The sequence below is a fragment of the Perca flavescens genome, chromosome 14, assembly GCF_004354835.1.
Source record: "Perca flavescens isolate YP-PL-M2 chromosome 14, PFLA_1.0, whole genome shotgun sequence".
NCBI classification, from domain to species: Eukaryota; Metazoa; Chordata; class Actinopteri; order Perciformes; family Percidae; genus Perca; species Perca flavescens.
Genome location: NC_041344.1, coordinates 15,842,708 through 15,860,667, shown reverse-complemented (window position 1 = coordinate 15,860,667; position 17,960 = coordinate 15,842,708). Strand labels below are relative to the sequence as shown.

At 41.0% G+C, this 17,960-nt stretch overlaps 1 protein-coding gene across 5 annotated transcripts in view; it reads right to left on the bottom strand.

Annotated features, from left to right (window-relative positions):
• Window positions 1-17,960, bottom strand: part of trps1 (trichorhinophalangeal syndrome I) — a 127,316-nt gene that overhangs the window by 45,748 nt on the left and 63,608 nt on the right. For all 5 annotated transcript variants that reach the window (XM_028597122.1, XM_028597123.1, XM_028597124.1 and 2 more), the window contains exon 9: window positions 13,588-14,401. In XM_028597122.1, coding sequence (XP_028452923.1) covers window positions 13,588-14,401 — 814 coding nt within the window. The remainder of the gene's footprint in view (window positions 1-13,587; window positions 14,402-17,960) is intronic.

The window sequence follows — 17,960 nt, the reverse complement described above, 5'->3', positions numbered from 1 at the left end:
TATGATACAGTGCCGACTGGAAACTTAGAAATTGAGAAACAGGGGAAAAGAAATCTATAGATTTACAGTACACAGGCTAGAGAAACCCTACTAAATAAAGACAACAGACTACACACATGAGAGGCAGAGAGAGAGCAATCTCCAGCTCTAGTGTACAGCAGCGTTGTAGTACTCGAGACCGGTCTTGGTCTCAATTTTTGAAGGTCTCGTCTCGTCATCGACCGCATTTTTACTCGGCCTCGGATAAAGAAGAACTTTAATTTCAAGACCGGTCAAGACCACAACTGCAGGGATTTTTGCTAAATTGCATGTGCGTTGTCTGATTTAGGCCTATTGTTACCGTAATCAACAAACCAGAGAATGTGATTTGTACCTGATTATGGAGCAGGTTCCGAACGAGTTTCAAGTGTAACAGGTGTAAAATGCTGCTGGGGCTTAACAGTGTTTAAATAGACTGGAAGTACTGAATAGGGGATTTGGAGAACTCCGTAGCAGAGATGCACATCCCCCCCACCCCCCCCACTCCCTGCCCCCTTTACACTCACTCCCAAGAAAGTGAATGCGGGAGACAGGAGAAGCAGCTCCGGCTGTCTAACACAAATCTGGTCTTGACTCGGTCTCAAACCCTCAAAGTCTCGGTCTCGATAAACTCTGGTCTTGCTGATGACTTGGTCTCGGTTTAGGTGGTCTCGACTACAACACTGGTGTACAGCTTGATTGATGGCAGGCTAACACAGCCCAGCGCACAGCAGACAGGATACCTGCTGATGTTGCAACACATCCTGTGACCATCAATGTGTGACTTTGAGTACAATCTACATGGAGTCACATTAATTTTCACTCTCTCAGATGTTGCAGGTCACACATTTCTACAGACACAGAATAGAATAGGCTCCTACTAGTAGTAGTTGGTTGTGTAAACTGCTTTTGTTCAAGAATAAATACTTATGGTAATGTTAAAAGTGGAAAAAAGAAGAAGAAAATAGTATTCAGCTTTGGAGGCTCTAGAGGCAGATGTGAGTTACGGCTTACTGTTGCTTACTGCAGAAACACAGATTTTGAACACTGGCCAAGTCTGTGTATATGCGTGTGTGTGCACACACACTTTCAGACCTTATTAGGTTGTACTTGTGGTGATGCTTAACCCCACTCAGAGCTTGGCAGCTGCTCCCCTTTCTCTTTCAGTCTACCCTGCCTCTTGTCTCTTATCTTCCTGTCTTTGTCGTCTCTCTCTGCTCTTGCTGTCTCTTACTCTTGTCTCTTTGGCGCTCTCTTTTCTCTCTCTCTCTCTCTCTCTCTCTCTCTCTCTTGGTGGTCTTGAGGTAATGCAACACTTGTTTCCTGGTTGATCTGCAAATAGGGGGCTTTAAAGTGATCTTTCACATATGTTCATCTGTTTCCAAGGTGTGTCATATGTATTCATATATATGCGGTTGTGTGTGTAACTTTTAACTGTATACAAAAAAAAAGACATCAACTCACTAAGTCAAACTGTGTACTATGTAGCTTTGACATGTTTGAGGTTTATTTCAAAGTCGAACGTTGAACCATACTGTAAGTGCAATCAGTGATTAAATGTACCATATGGAGTTTTTGACCACTAGTAGCGCTACGGAGTGTTTTTATGAGTTGGTCCCGGTTTTGTTTGTATCGTGCTCGATCACATCCTGCTATTTATTCAGCAACATTTCACTGATCGACAGTTGGTGGCGCTAATGTGCCTACAAACACAGAATGAATGAAATTCCACTACTATTTTTCTGTCTGCCTTCTATTTATTTATTTATTTTTTCAGGGTAGCTCTCACGTCTCTTGGTAGCATAACACATTAAAGCTGTGACTCTCAGGTCTGTGGCTTTGAGAGAGAGAGCGAGAGAGTTGTTCCTAATCAGTGAGCTGTGTTAGATCAAAGGAATAACATGGATCCACTTTCAGAGAGGATTTTCTCTCTAAAAAGGGTTTTGTTATCTTAGTGACATGAACCCAAAATAATACAGGAAGAAATGTAGGACAGAAAGTGGATCCTATCAGAGTTGGCCTTAATAACAGAAGGTGGTTCCAACATTTCTGAGAGAAGAGATAACATAGTATCGCGATGATCTGGTGCAAATGGACATGCAAGGCTATGTGTGTGTGTGTGTGTGTGTGTGTGTGTGTGTGTGTGTGTGTGTGTGTGTGTGTGTGTGTGTGTGTGTGTGTGTGTGTGTGTGTGTGTGTGTGTGTTATGTGAGATCTTCTTTTATAAGTTATATCCAGTTTGATGTTTATGCAGCAAAATCATAAAGATGACTGGAAAAAAAATGCTCAAGGACATGTGAGCACAGCAGTAGCTAAGAGTGACACACACACACCCACAGGGGCATGCCTGCACACACCCATTGTTTGGCTGCACCTGGACTATTAAGGAACAGGATAGATGGGACTAGGGGACCTGACTGTGGGAATGTTTGTGTCAGAGCATGTGTGTGTGTGTGTGTGTGTGTGTATATATATATATATATGTGTGTGTGTGTGTTTGTGTGTGTGTGTGTGTGTGTGTGTGTGTGCGTGTGGCAACATTAGAAGCCAAACATCTGCAGCAATGACGCACTTCAAGTAGCAGTACAAGTAACAGTACACACACACACACAAAAAATTCAAAAAAACATACACAAAATACACAATTATTAAAACTGATATTTAACTGCACAAAGTACTCTCACCTTGTGTCTTTTTCTTTGAATAAAATAATTTCTCTCTATTTTGAACATGCACCAAAAACACATGTATATATTAACAAACCGGAGAGTACAGTGTGACAATAGGGAAAACTCTTGATTAATCACTTGCATACTGTACTTTAGTTGGTTAAATCTGTCTGTATTCACTGTGAGCTTGAATTTCAGATCCAAAATAACCTTTTTGATTTTTAACCTCTAATGGCCCAACATACAGGCCGGTGTCATAACAAATATTAAAACATGAAACCTAAAAAATCCTAAAAACTATATATATATATATATATATAAAAAAAAAAAAAATAGTCACATAATCAGAGCTCCTATGTCAAAAGGGGATTTTTAGAATAAGAGCATATGTATCTTATGTTCTTTGCATACACTGTTGCACAGTACTATGGCAACAACGAATCAACGGGGGGGATTTCATAGTGCATTACAGGTTGATTATGTTTATTTAGTGTTTCTGCTGTCAGACTGTAAATAAAGTAAAATGTATCTGTGAATCAGTGTATATGTTGAGTGTGTTCTCACCTTGGTTAATGGTTAATGTATGACACTGACCGTTGGTTTAAGTGGGTTACTTAATGATGATAATGATTAGAGAGGGCTGTGTAATTTGAGGAGGCTCGTTAGGTTTTGTGTCCGTTACTTTTGTTCCATCAGCGCCACCAATTATCCAAAAGGTTTCTGCACATCGGTCACAGTTTCCATAGAATTGTGAACACTGCCGTCAGTTTCGTTTTATAAATGTAATTTTATTATGTTTGTTATTCTGTACACACACCATCTATTGCATGTCTGCGCGTCCAGGGAGAGGGTTCCCCATTAAAGTTTTTTCTGGAGGGCGAGTATGTCCTCCGAAAGAGGGACCAAGGACAAAGGGTCTCGTATGCTCTACAAATTGTAAAGCCTCTTGAGTCATTTGTGATATTGAGCTATATAAATTAAAATTACTTGACTTAAAGGAACACGCCGACTTATTGGGACTTCAGCTTATTCACCGTATCCCCAGAGTTAGATAAGTCCATACATACCCTTCTCATCTCTGTGCGTGTTGTAACTCTGTCTGATGCACCCACCGCTAGCCTAGTTTAGCCCAGATCCTGGAGGTAACCAGCTCCAACTAGCCTACTGCTCCCAATAAGTGACAAAATAACGGCAACATTTTCCTATTTACATGTTGTGATTTGTATAGTCACAGCGTTTACAAGTAACAATGTCACATGAGACACTGCCATCTTGTAACCGTATACATACTGGGAACTATATTATAGCACTGCTACTTGGGCGGAGTGATTAGCGCAACAACTGAAAAGCACCGTTGTTACTCTCTGCTCCTCACCACGGGGCTTCTCAGGTGCTGCGAGCAAATCACTTCGCCTTCTGAGAATATAGTTCCCAGTTTGTACAGTACAGGCCAAAAGTTTGGACACACCTTCTCATTCAATGCGTTTCTTTATTTTCATGACTATTTACATTGTAGATTCTCACTGAAGGCATCAAAACTATGAATGAACACATATGGAATTATGTACTTAACAAAAAAGTGTGAAATAACTGAAAACATGTCTTATATTTTAGATTCTTCAAAGTAGCCACCCTTTGCCTTTTTTGATAACTCTGCAAACCCTTGGTGTTCTCTCAATGAGCTTCATAAGGTAGTCACCCAAAATGGTTTCCACTTCACAGGTGTGCCTTGTCAGGGTTAATTCCCTTATTAATAAAAAAGCAAAGGGTGGCTACTTTGAAGAATCTAAAATATAAGACATGTTTTCAGTTATTTCACACTTTTTTGTTAAGTACATAATTCCATATGTGTTCATTCATAGTTTTGTTGCCTTCAGTGAGAATCTACAATGTAAATAGTCATGAAAATAAAAAGGAAACGCATTGAATGAGAAAGTGTGTCCAAACTTTTGGCCTGTACTGTAGATGATTAGAAGATGGCTTCTCGGGGAACCTGACTGTTCTTTTTTGTTTGTGGGTTTTGCTAGGGATCTCAAAGAGAACGGTTGAGATTTTGAGAGGAAAAGGATCTATTGAAATTTAAATTGTGGGGTTTGTTTGGGCTGGGTTGTATAACACGCAGGACCAGTTCACCGGCGACTTCAGTGAAAGAGGAGGGGGTTCAAGTTCTATCGACGGGTCTCCTGCATCTGCAGTTGCCATACTATCTTTTGACTGGCTGTAGCTAAGTTAGAGGAGGTTGATTCGCAGCACTTCAACTTGTGTGTGTTGTTTTCCGTGTGGCAAGCTGAACGGACATGACATGGGAGCATGGCAGCATCAACGATTCCATTTTTTAATTCAAAGTTCAAGATTGTGACTTAATTTCGGTCAATTTCAAATTAAAATCGAAATCGTGACACCCTTAACAACCAGACAATACCGTCTTTAGCTTTGGCTCTCTCCACTGTGCTACACAGGACGACGCAAACACAATACACATCGATATATACTATGGAAGCATACAAGTCTTGAACAGTTGAAGCCGTGTTAAATTGTGTCTGGTCCTGTTGTGTTGTACATCCAAATAGAGAGAGAGTGAGAAAGAGAAACAGAGAGAGAGAAAAAAGAGAACAAAAGAGAAATGGTCTTAAGGGAAATCGAGTATACAAGATGCATCATGCAAGTGGAGCAAAATTCATGAACACATCGACACACACACGTGCACACACTAGTGGAGAATTCCTAATAAGCGAAGAGCTCACAGGAGACAGAGGGGTGAGACAGACAAAAAGAGAAAAGGAGGAGTTAAGGGAGAGACAGACAGAATAAAAGAGAGAAAACTGATGTATCCTTCTCAAGCATTCACCCCATATCAAGTATGCATGGCACTGTGAGTGCGTGTGTGAGTGTATTATAAGTTTGAGGGTGGATGTGCTGCGTTTCCACTGAGAGAAGTTAAAAGTTAAACTCTACACTTTACATTCCTCTCACACATGCACACATGCACGCATGCACACTGCTGGGATGGCACAGTCTGCTGCGCGCGCACGTGCCCAGGGCCATCTTGCTACCTTGCCAAGAGGGCCTTGGACCGCCAAGGTTGCCATGGCATTGCTCGCACAAACACACACACACACACACACACACACACACACACACACACGCACACGCACACACACACACGCACAGAGTGGATTAAAGTGTCAAAATAACTGGTCGAGTCTGTGTTTGTGTGTGCATATATTGTACATATTGGAGAGTGTGGGTGGGTGCTTGTGTGCTTATGTGATATGGATCTGAACATTGGTACTGCACCTTTAGCTTCTTTACTAAATCTACTTTCTCATTGCAGGGAAGGAGGTGTGCTGCTGTGATGAGGATTCCCAATTTTCCTACTCAAACTTGCAAAGACACACTTAAGATGCGAGGTGTCATGTGTCAGAGGAGAGATGATTGGCATGGCAACTGACAGCAAATAAAATGCAGATGTGAACGCAGATTGGATTTACTGTTCTTCTTATCATTCGTTGTTTTGCCGTTGTGATTTGGCAGGCGATCTGCACTTTTTTTTTAGCTTGTATGCTGTGACACAATTCACATCACACACAATTTGTGTATTGGCACTCCCTGCCCGCTTTAATGCTACGAGACGCATCCTTCCACTGGAATGCAAGTTCAAAAGTTGTTTCTCCTAAACTACGCTTATCAGTGACATTGTGTAATGTACAGAAGAGACTTAAAAAAGGACAAAAAAAGAAAGGAGAATGGAATGAAATAAGAAAAAGAAAAACATTACAGACAAGAAACTTTTTCAACTGATATGTTTAACAGACGTACATTGTTCTTCATTAGGTGTTTCTGCTGAGCAGGAGATTTTTTACATAATATTGCCTAGAGACAATGATGGATACAAACTAAATTAAAGTAATTTGTACTCATTTATCAATCTACTTTAAGTAATTTACTGGAAGCAGTTTTATATTAACTATTCATTTTCTCCAGCCTCTTTTCTCCCGTTTGTCAAATTACATCATTCACTAAAGAAAAAGGCCTGATTGTGTGAAAGAACTTCAGATTAAAAGAAGAGATGAGGGAAGGAAAGGAGAGTCAGGAGACAGAAGAAAGGGGAAAGCAAGCAGGGTTTTCAAATTAACTATTGGTCAGGGGTCAGATGGACATTTAATCTAACCAATCAGCTTCCTAATTACACAAGTGCTGCCAGAATGGTGTACCCCAATGCATTTCTGTGTGTGTGTGTGTGTGTGTGTGTGTGTGTGTGTGTGTGTGTAGCTGGCTAGCGTTGCGTGTAGAGGTCTTGTTGTAGCAAAATTATCATCTGGCCTCAATATTGGTTCCATGTGTGAACACACAAGCATATGCACGTCTGCATGCACACACATACTGTATGCACATCCATGCATGCACGCACACACACACACACACACACATACAGCCTGTAGTGAATTGCTCCCAAATTACACAAGAGAGAGAGAGAGAGATAGAGAAAGAGAAAAGAGAGAGAGAGAGAGAGAGAGAGAGAGAGAGAGAGAGAGAGAGAGAGAGAGAGAGAAGCTCTGGGGGACTGGGTGTGCAAGCCATGGCAGAAAAACACTGAGAAATATAAAAAGAACACACACATGCACACACAGACTTCCAGTAGTGTGTGTGTAAGTTGATTGTAAAAGTAATTGATGTAAACGTCTAAATTACAGCTAGGAGCTAAAATAACCACTGTATTTTACCGTTGCCATGTCAACATGATGAAAAACACCTGGTTGGTTCACTGGCAGAGAGAGTGGAACATCTGTGTCATGGATGCCCAACTGAACCAATGAAAAGGCTGTGTGTGTAAGCGACATGTGTCTGAACCAATGAAATAACTAATTGGAAAGAGAAGACATCTGAATACACCGCATGTTAGGCTCAAGTCAAACTAATCAAATCGTATTACATGACATGAGATATAAACTACTGCATTTTTGTGTAAATGCCTTTCAGATCCAGATTCTTGTATGATCAAGGGACTGGTGCAAAAACTATCTGAATACTCTAAATAGCTTTTCCTACTTTGGCGCCAGATTGGTGCGGATTGTCAGAAATGGGACAATTCATTTCAGTGCCAGTAAAGTTTAGACAATCACAGGAACGTCTCTTTTAATACTCCACTGATCCCAGAAGGAGGAACTCCTTGTCCTTGTGGGTCCTCTCCACAGGAAAGTCAGGCTGCAGGGTCAGCTATCCAGAGGCCTCCCTGGGGCAAAATAATGGTTCAATGTCTTGCTCAAGGACACTTCAGCTGGGAAGATATGTCAGGCATAAGGGATTGAGCCTGAGCTTTTAGATGAGGGACATATGACTAATCACTACACCACCCTGCTGCCAAAAAATAACCCAAAGAAAAACCACACTACAAAATCCTGGGATTTTAAAGTCAATTTAGTGTACTTTTCTATGATTGATGACTAACTTTACACTTTCGGAAGTGGTATGATGCGGTAAGAATTCATGTTTTCCAAGAAGGTTGAGAAGGAACGCTTGACTTTTTATGCTTTTTCAAACCCGAGTCGGAATCAGTCAATGAGACAATTCAAAGCACACTTGAAAGGAGAATTAAGATCCAAACATGAGCCAAGATATAGTCAAGCAAATACGCTAATTCTTGATTATTATGAGCCCAAAAATGCCAAGCTGTCACCGTCCTACTATGTATGTTGTCATCTGTAATATGTGTGGGTAAGCGTGGCATGTGTGGAATAGCCAAAATGGGTTTAAATGTGGTTTAAATGGTGTAATTTGTTTTTTCAAGCCAAATGTAATATTCCTAGCAGACAATGAGACTGCTGTGGACTGTCACACAGTGTAAAGCCACACACGGGTCATCATTACTGTGACACACACACACACGCACGCACACCCACACGCGCACACACACACACACACACACACACACACACACACACACACACACACACACACACACACACACACACACAATCCTATCAAGCAGATACACACATAACACTCACATGCTCACACACAAGCCTATCCCCCAGTATTTACACAGACAGACACACACGCAGGTCAAAATTATAGCCAACAGGTTGTCTGATTATGTTTCTGTTACACTAAACACAGCCTGGACTTTATACACTAGGCACATTACCACACAGACACACTACCACACACACTTTTTTCCAGCATTGCTGTGTTTATTTGAGTCTGTGTCCTGATGGGAAATGTGACTGCTACAAAAAACAAACTGAACAGCCCAGAACAGACAACTCTGTCTGAGTGTGTGTATGGGTGTAGAGAGAGAGAGAGGAAGAGCAGTGTGGTGAATATCAGTATGTCTTCCCCTTTTCAAACACACATGCGCACACACAAACTGCACTTCAAACTAGAAAGACTAAAGACAGCACTTTTCACATTTTCCATAAGTGACTGTATATAGGACGCTAACCGGCTTTAGCAGAGCATCCTCATCTATGAGCTCTTTATGAGGATGTCTGCAGAAAATGCTCCTTTGATCTCAGACTGCCCACAACCATACGGCTGTATTGATGTTTAATGGCTGCTGGAGCAGTCAATAGCCGTCAGTCAGTGGCATACACCTTGCCTGCATTGTCAAGTCTGTCTAAGCTAAATCTTCCACATCAGCAAATTAAGAAATAAAGCAACCAAGGCCAAAAGAACTCTCAATGATGAATAAATAGCACGTATCGTATACTGTCTGCATTATGAAATGGTCTGAAAAGTTTCAGTTCAGTTTAATATCAACACATACACCAACACTTATAACACCAAAATCTGTAAGGTGTGGGATATTTTACAGTTAAAACAATCAACTTTTCCAGGCTTTGAAAGAATTTTTTTATTTTATCAGTTTTATCACTATATTTTATTTTAAAGCACTTAACTAAAGGGGCCTTTCACTTTCACAAAAAAAGTAATAAAGGTTTATATATAAGGCCGACAGAAGAAACTGTATAAAACATACATTAAAGGTAATTTAAAGTGATCTTTTGATTTTATAGTGGGACTGCAAAAGAATAATGGCAAAAAGCTCCAGGAAATAGAAAGAAATTATTCAGATAACATAGCAGTTCACTTAACAGGAACACACACACACACACACACACACACACACACACACACTCTGACTTGAGCATAAGCTCCATAATTTCCTGTAGCGGATATAAAGTGATGTTAAATTATCAGCACAGAAAATAAGTTCAATTCATGCTTTAATTTCCTTACAAAGCAGACACACACACACACACACACACACACACACACACACACACACACACACACACACACACACACACACACACACACACACACACACACACACACACACACACACACACACACACACACACACACACACACACACACACACACACACACACACTCACTCACTCACAAAAACACACTCAGAAAGAATGCATATGCAGACACATCGCACATAATTAAGTACACAAGCAGTGGAAAGCACACAAATCCGCGTAGATGCACATGTACACAGACATGCATGAATTTATGCAAGGAAAGAGGGAAGCAGGGAAATAGAACGCAAAAGTAATGAGAACTTTATGGAAATACAGCTGTGTGTATCTGTGTGTGTTGTGTGTCTTTTAAACATAATTAGCTCCGTCGGGCAGAAATGTAAACGAGAGAAACTTTAATGAAACTCTTCTCTGATCTGCTGAGAGCACACATTCCCGTTTATCTCTCTCAATTCGTCTCTCTATTATCTCGGTCTGTCTCTCCACTCAAATGGAATTGAATGTCATGGGACTTTTAAAACCCCAAAGGTTCACATTTCAGCATTGCATTATGACCACATAAGATGAACACAATTATACTGTGTTTGTAAGGTCACATCCACAATTCCTTCCTCTCCTTTCGTGTGTCCATTTATCTACTCTCCTCTGCTGTCCTTGAGGTGGAATTCCCTTTGAAAACCCAATCTGGAATTTATTAGATGATCTAAGTTTTTGGTCGATTCACATATGTTTACATGTTTGGCTCAGAGGTGGACCTTTCTCAGCCCAACTTAACTCGAAAAACCACCATTACTCAAAGTCTGTATCATTCCATTTATAAACTAAAACGTTAACCAAGCTTTTACTTTAATTGAATCTCTAAACCTTATACGCTTTCCCTCCTTGCCTCATACAGTCAGTCAAAATGTCAGAAAATAAAATTTCAGACTACAGACTGACTTTAATGTAATAAATCACTATGAAAACAAAGCCCATAGTGGGGCAATGTCTTAACAAGGTAACAGTGTGCAGCAATTATAGATCAGGCCTTTCAAAAGAAAATATTCTCTCCTCAATACAAAGCAAAAAGCCTCCCATACCAGAATACTAAGAACTTAAGATACTGTGTGTGTGTGTGTGTGTGTGTGTGTGTGTGTGTGTGTGTGTGTGTGTGTGTGTGTGTGTGTGTGTATCGATCTCTGTGTATCAGGTGAGTTGTCCTTTGAAGAAAAGAAGGGAAATGAAAGAAAAAGAATGAAAATAAAAATGGGAGAGACAGATCGATGCAGGGGAGAATAGAACAAGTGAGGATGCGGGAGACAGAAGTGCAAAACCGCACACGCAGGCACATAAATAAAACACACACACACACACACAAAACTGTGTTTGGATGAAATATGACTTTGGCCGTTTATTTCTGTTTTTGTCTCTTTTTAATCATTCGCTTTCTCCCTGCCTACCTACTCCCTGCATCCTTCCATCATTGCTCTTTATTTAGCCCTTTCTTCGTCATTCTCCCTCGCTACTTTTCAATTGCCATTTACAAAGAGTCAATTTGTATTTTGGGCAGATTCACCTTTTATAATTCACACTCTGCCCTCTTGCGTCAAAGGCTGCATTTAAATTGAACTAAACGGCTGTGTGTGTCGCGCTTAAGTGTCAATATGTGTGTGTGTGTGTGTGTGTGTGTGTGTGTGTGTGTGTGTGTGTGTGTGCGCGTGTGTGTGTGTGCGTGCGTGCGTGCGTGCGTGTGTGTGTGTAAGCTATTTCAGATGATCCTTTGCATCAGCGCCCCTCCCTTACCCTGCCCACTGATGAGTCAACCTCAGCCTTGGGTGTGTGTGGTATATTCACATGTTAGACGTGTCAGTGCATGCCATGGAAACTGAGAATAAATATTCTGTAGTGAGATGAGGGAGAGGGAGAAAGATAGTAGCAAAGGCCATTTATTATGAAGCTATTAAAGTCATGTTCAGCTTCTCCTCTAATAAATTGTTAAATTGTTTGTCCCTTCTCTCCCTCTCTCTCCCATCTTCTTCTCACCTTCACACACTCACAAGGCTTCTTTTCTTTTTCTCACTCACTGAACGCAATAAGTCCTCAAGGGTCTGAAATACTCCAAAAAAAGTAATGGACAGCGGATGTGGTTTTATACTACACTAGGTGTCTTCGTAGGGTAGATATCGTAGGATATCTTCACATGTGTAGTCGACCCTAGCGGACATGGAAATTACTGACCCACTGATTACAATCTCATGATGTGCATCCAAATTATAAATCTTTAGTGAAGATCCCAAAGCTTTCAAAGACAGCAAACATTCCCATCTGAATTTCAGGGAACTGTAAAAGTTTCCATTTTATTGAATGTTGCAGCCAATTTGAGTTTGACTATTTTCTTCATGGTAAACGTCATATAGCTTCAATGAAGAGTTTGGAACAAGCTCGTACAGACTGAAAAGGATACAGTGAAATATGTCTCTTTGCTTACTTTCCCGGAGTTAGACGAGAAGATCAAAGTCATTCTAATGTCTGTGCGTTAAGTACAGAGCTAGAGTCAGGACATTGTTAGCTTAGCCTATCATAAAGACTGGAAGGAAGTAGAAACAGCTAGCCTGGCAGTCCACAATGAATACAAACGCCAACAAAGCTCGCTAATGGACATGGTATAACTTGTTTGTTACAGGGGAACAAAGGGGAAAGCTGTATGTTAAGGGGTTAACTTTATTTGCTACACCCTTTTATTTCCATCTGACTCTCCCTATCTTCATCTCAATTTTCCTCCCTTTTTCTCACACGCATGCAGTCTCTCTCTCTCTGTCTCACTCTCTCTCACTCTCTCTTAGACACACACAGCCCCACCCACGATAATGAGTTAACCTCTTGCTGCCCCACCCAGCCCAGTCTGCCAAGTTACTGCCAACACCACACACACACACACACACACACACACACACACACACACACACACACACACACACACACACACACACACACACACACACACACACACACACACACTTCAGTCTATTCTGATCTAATGTCATCATAGCCAATAAGCTCTGCGGCACAGGCAAACCACAGTCTGTTCCTACCAGTCCATGACATCACTGTGAAGTGAAAAGCATTGTGGGCTGCAAAGTAGGATGAGGGAACTGACTGACAGGTGGTAACCATGGGAACTGTCAGTTTGCCTCCCTGTTGCTGTAGCAGCAGCCACATTTCTCACTGTTGTTAATTTAAAAAAAAAGATGAACACAACTTATGGCAAAGGAAATGATGGAATCATGGAATCATACGCACATGGACAAAACCTCACAGAGATATGAACACTCACGTGGGAACACTCACTAGCCAAGGTCACTCTGCATAAGATCTCATTGTAGCTGCTATTTGCATGAGGTCTAATCTTCACATGTAATCCAAAGGAAATGAAGATGAAGGTGTATTAAAAGAAAGCACTTTGACAACTCTGCTCTAAGCAGGTAGAAGCTGGCTATAGAAATCAAGCTACAAAGGCCTTCATCCAGAGAGTCAGAGCTAAAAGCTAAAACCAGGGTGTAAATTAGACAAAGGACAAAGATGAGAGCGAAAAAAGGAGAGGGATATTAAGAATGAGAGAAATAGGAGGGTGTGCACATGTTCCACCTTACCCGTAGAAGGGATTGCGACTCCTCTTTAGCGGCTCCTCCTTTCTCCTGCCCTCCTCCAGCGCCACTCCCTCCTCCTCCTCCTCCTCCTCCTCCTCCTCCTGTGTACTGCTGAGGCATCTGGCTCTGTTTCTCCCCTCCGCCTCCACCTGCACAGGCTCCTCCTAGCCTTCCTCCGCCATACAGCTTGGTATCTCCCAAAAACGACTTGGTGTCTCCCAAAAACGACTTGGTGTCTCCCAGGTAAACCATGCTAGGCGAAGCTACGCCTCTTTTCTGCTGCAAGGCCTCATGATTGGCTGAAACAAACGACAATGAGAGTGGGGAGGAGAAAAGAGAGGGGCTTCCACCTCCTGCTCCTCTTTCTACTCCTCGTTCGGGTCCCATTCGCTCTTTGGGCACCCAGAGCAAACCGTGGGCCTGCTCGCCTCCTCTTTCCCCTAGTCCTCTTGTCTCCCCAAGAACCCAGCCTTTCTCCCGCTCTCTTTCTTTCTCCTCACCTCCCTCACTTTTTACCACCCCTCCTGCCTCTTCTCTGCCTCCTTCTGCCAACAGTCCCTCAGGCGGTGCAAGGGAGTAGAGGAGGCGAAGATCCCCCTTGCTTTCTTCTTTAATGGCTAAGGTAGAGGGAGCTGAGCAGCCATTGGCTGAGTGTGTTAACGAAGGTGTCAGTGAGGTGGGTAAGGAGGTCGTTGTCAGTGAGCTTAATGAGGGAGAGGAGTCATGACAGTGGACCGAGTTAAAATGGTCGAGGAGGGCTGACGAATCAGGAGCTGTGAAGTCACAGCGTCGACAACGGCAACATGCGTGGACACGCCTGCAGAAAGAGAGAAAAAAGCAGGGTCCGAATTATCCACAAATAATACATTTGAATGAATAAAACTTCCTTTTGAATCAGCTCAATCACACATTATTACCGCTTTAATATACACATAGTGTATTCTTAGGTTTGTCAAACCATGTCTGGATAATACCGCTTGAAAATTTGATTTTGTCATTAAGGTGATCTTCAATGTGACAGTGGGTCACTCTGAAGTCGGTGAGACAGAACAAAAGAATTAAGATTTAAAGACAAAAACCCTTTCCATCGATTTAAAATGTAAAACGGATTCATGTATATCAGCTTTTAATGGGCTGTATATGACAGATATTCAAAAAAAGTTTGTCATTGATCTCATTTGGATGAAAAGCCACTCACTGAATCCACTAAATTGCATTTAAAGTGCATTTGTGCCTGATTTCCTCCAACCACTCACGTAGAGTTTCACCGAACCCGTGGCCAAAAAGTGACTCAGTGTTCCACTAAATCACCGTGATTTAGGACTGTGAGGAATGTAAATGAATCTGAATGACAAGAAATGAATCCCCCATCAACAAACCACCTTCATTTCCTGTTGGCAAGGCCCAGACTGACCAGCAATATATACGATACATCAGAGACAGAAACATCAGTTTTTCCAGGCTCGGAAAACAGTTTAGATGCAGCAGAATGAGCAAAATCAATCGGCCATCTATACCAAGAACAGGGACTCCTGTTTGCAATGGCTGTTGGTGGGCCCATTATGGGAAGCTGTTTTATATTTAGGGATATGTGAAAATATGAACTAGTAGCTGTGAAAACATACATAAATGAACATGTAAATACAAGTTTAATAGAACGAACAACTATATTTTGTCTGTATTGAGGTAATCACATGTTGACTGTTGTATTGATGGATTCTGCTGTGAACTTTAAACAAACTCTTCCTCTTGAAAACAAATAACAGGATAACATTTCAGACCTTTCTATCTGAATTATTTCAGAAAAGACCTGGCATGCATGAAAAGTAGGAGTTGATTTGGACCATTATTCGGCAAATAAGTCAGGTGTGTAACTTTGACTGAAAATAGGATGAACATTCTTTCCACTTATTTCACTCACATCTCGCTCTAAAGCGGCAATTTGCTCGACACTGCTGTTGTTTGCGCTTGAGATTTCTCACCGGGGACTTCTCATTACTGCCACATTTCAATGGGAGTTGATTTAATAACAGTCAGTGGAATAAAAAGATATGAAAGATTTCATTGCAAACATCTAAGGACTATCAAATTGTCATTTTTCTGTTCTAGCCTCTCTCATGCACGTGGATTGTTCTTGGGGACCTGCCATAACAATTCTTGCATGGAGGAGAAAACAAAAACAAAACTTTAAGGTATGAATACTGTACATAGAACATATACACTACCTTTCTTATTTGTAAGCCATTTATCTGACGTGTTGTTTGCATGATTGAAGTGAAATGGTAATGATATGTAAGTTTTAAACAAAAAAAATGTATAGATCTAAAATAAATGCAGTGCAGAGATGTGCCTCTCCTCTGACTCCCTCACTCTTTATCTGTATAGTATCTGTCGGTCTCTATTGCCCTTTATTAAATAAACTAAACTCCCTGGGTAATGACAGATTCAAGTTAGGGTTTTAAACAGCATCTTGGTCAGATCAAAGTAGTCTAGGTATTTGTAGAAATTTGTGAAAATGTGTGTGTGAGTAAAGTACACCTTGTACCGAGTGGACTTAAAGGTCTCCAGATGCTGAACAGACACAGTGGCCTCTCTGTTTGTCATCACTGCACACGCACGCACGCACACGCACACACACGCACACGCACACACACACACACACACACACACACACACACACACACACACACACACACACACACACACACACACACACACACACACAATAAATGAAGTTTATATCATTCATTCTACACATGTACTGATCCAATCTATGTTTACCCTGAACACTGGCAACAGCTACATCTGTCTCACATACAGTGAATTACATTTTTCCTATGACAAGAAAGGGGACATTACATTTAGTATTAAAGTAAAGTTAACACAATTTTGCCCTTGGAGGTATTTATTTGTAAAGCAATGTGGAGAAATGTGGAGAAAGCATTTTAAAAGGTCTGTAGATAAAGTATATAAAAGTTTTGTTATATCCCCTAGATAAGAAATGTGTAACAATGAACAGGGTAAACAAAAAGTCATAACTCATTTATATCTCTCCTAGAAACATGAGAAGTCAAGAATTTGTAATGCTAACGTCTACGTCTGGTACAAAACTCTCTATCAAGGTTTTTTGTTTTGCAGCGGTGGACTATGTGGTCCATGGAAGCACACATTTAACTTAATATAGTTAAATATTCAGCTTCACATTTGGTTTGCTTCCCTCATAGGTATACAAGACTTTTAATCTGTGACTGGTCCTTAGACAGCCAACCTAAATGCATTGGATATGTGAGCAAAGAGCCTGCGGATCTCACACATTTCTGCTACGTTACATTGAGAGTCTAACAGGTCTATATCAACAAAGTCTTTCAAATAACAAATCTATGTTTAGGGTCACAACCCCTACATCCTGTGAGGTCAATACACACCTGCACATAGCAAGTCCACACACACACACACACACACACACACACACACACACACACACACACACTGATTACAATCAGAGCATGTCAGTATTTCTGCAATACCAAAAGTTTGAGAATAAGCTTTATAGATTAAGAAAGTATAATAAAATGTTATATTTGTGTATGAAACCACACATTTTGCATCTTACTTTGAAGCCCAAGAACCTTTCACATAATAGCCAAAAAATACTAGCACTGTAATTATATAATGCATGTTCTCAGCTATCACAACAAATGCATACATGTTAGTAAGTTGTTTTGCTGGTGTGTGCCTGTGCCTTACAAATGTCCGAATCTCAGTGAGAGCGTTTTGGTGTAGAAGTTGTTGAGGAGATTGATTAGTTTGTTTCAGCTGGTAACTCCCCCCAACACCACAGCCCTCTGTTCTATAACATAATCCTGAATTCTGTTTTGTAAAAGTTGGTTTTGTAATCCTTCAACATTGAACGGTTGATTTTAGTGGTGGTGTACACATGTCTGGCTTTACTTCAGTTTTATTTGATTTGAGCTCTGAGATTCAGGGATTAGATTTAGTTAAGGACGTGAGTGGACTGTTAAATCCCCTCCACACTCTCTCATTCTTCCTCTCGTTCAGTCACCCTCTCTCCCTCTTCTCTCTGTCTTTCTCTCACTTTCTCCCTCTGTTTCTGTCTTTTATTCTCCTTGCCTCTACAGACTCTTGTCTTTCTTTTTTACTTTTTACTGTCCTTTCTGTCTGTCACTCCATCCCTTCTGTCTCCATCTTAATAAATCTGTCATTGATTTGTTGAATTTACAACCAATCTGTAAATCTTTGGTTATATATTGAAAGGATGATCCTCTTTGGAGAAAGCTGCTTCAGGAAGGATAGTCAGTAAAAATACTAGTAGGACAAGTCATAAATATAAGATATCCACAGATTTTACGAATCAA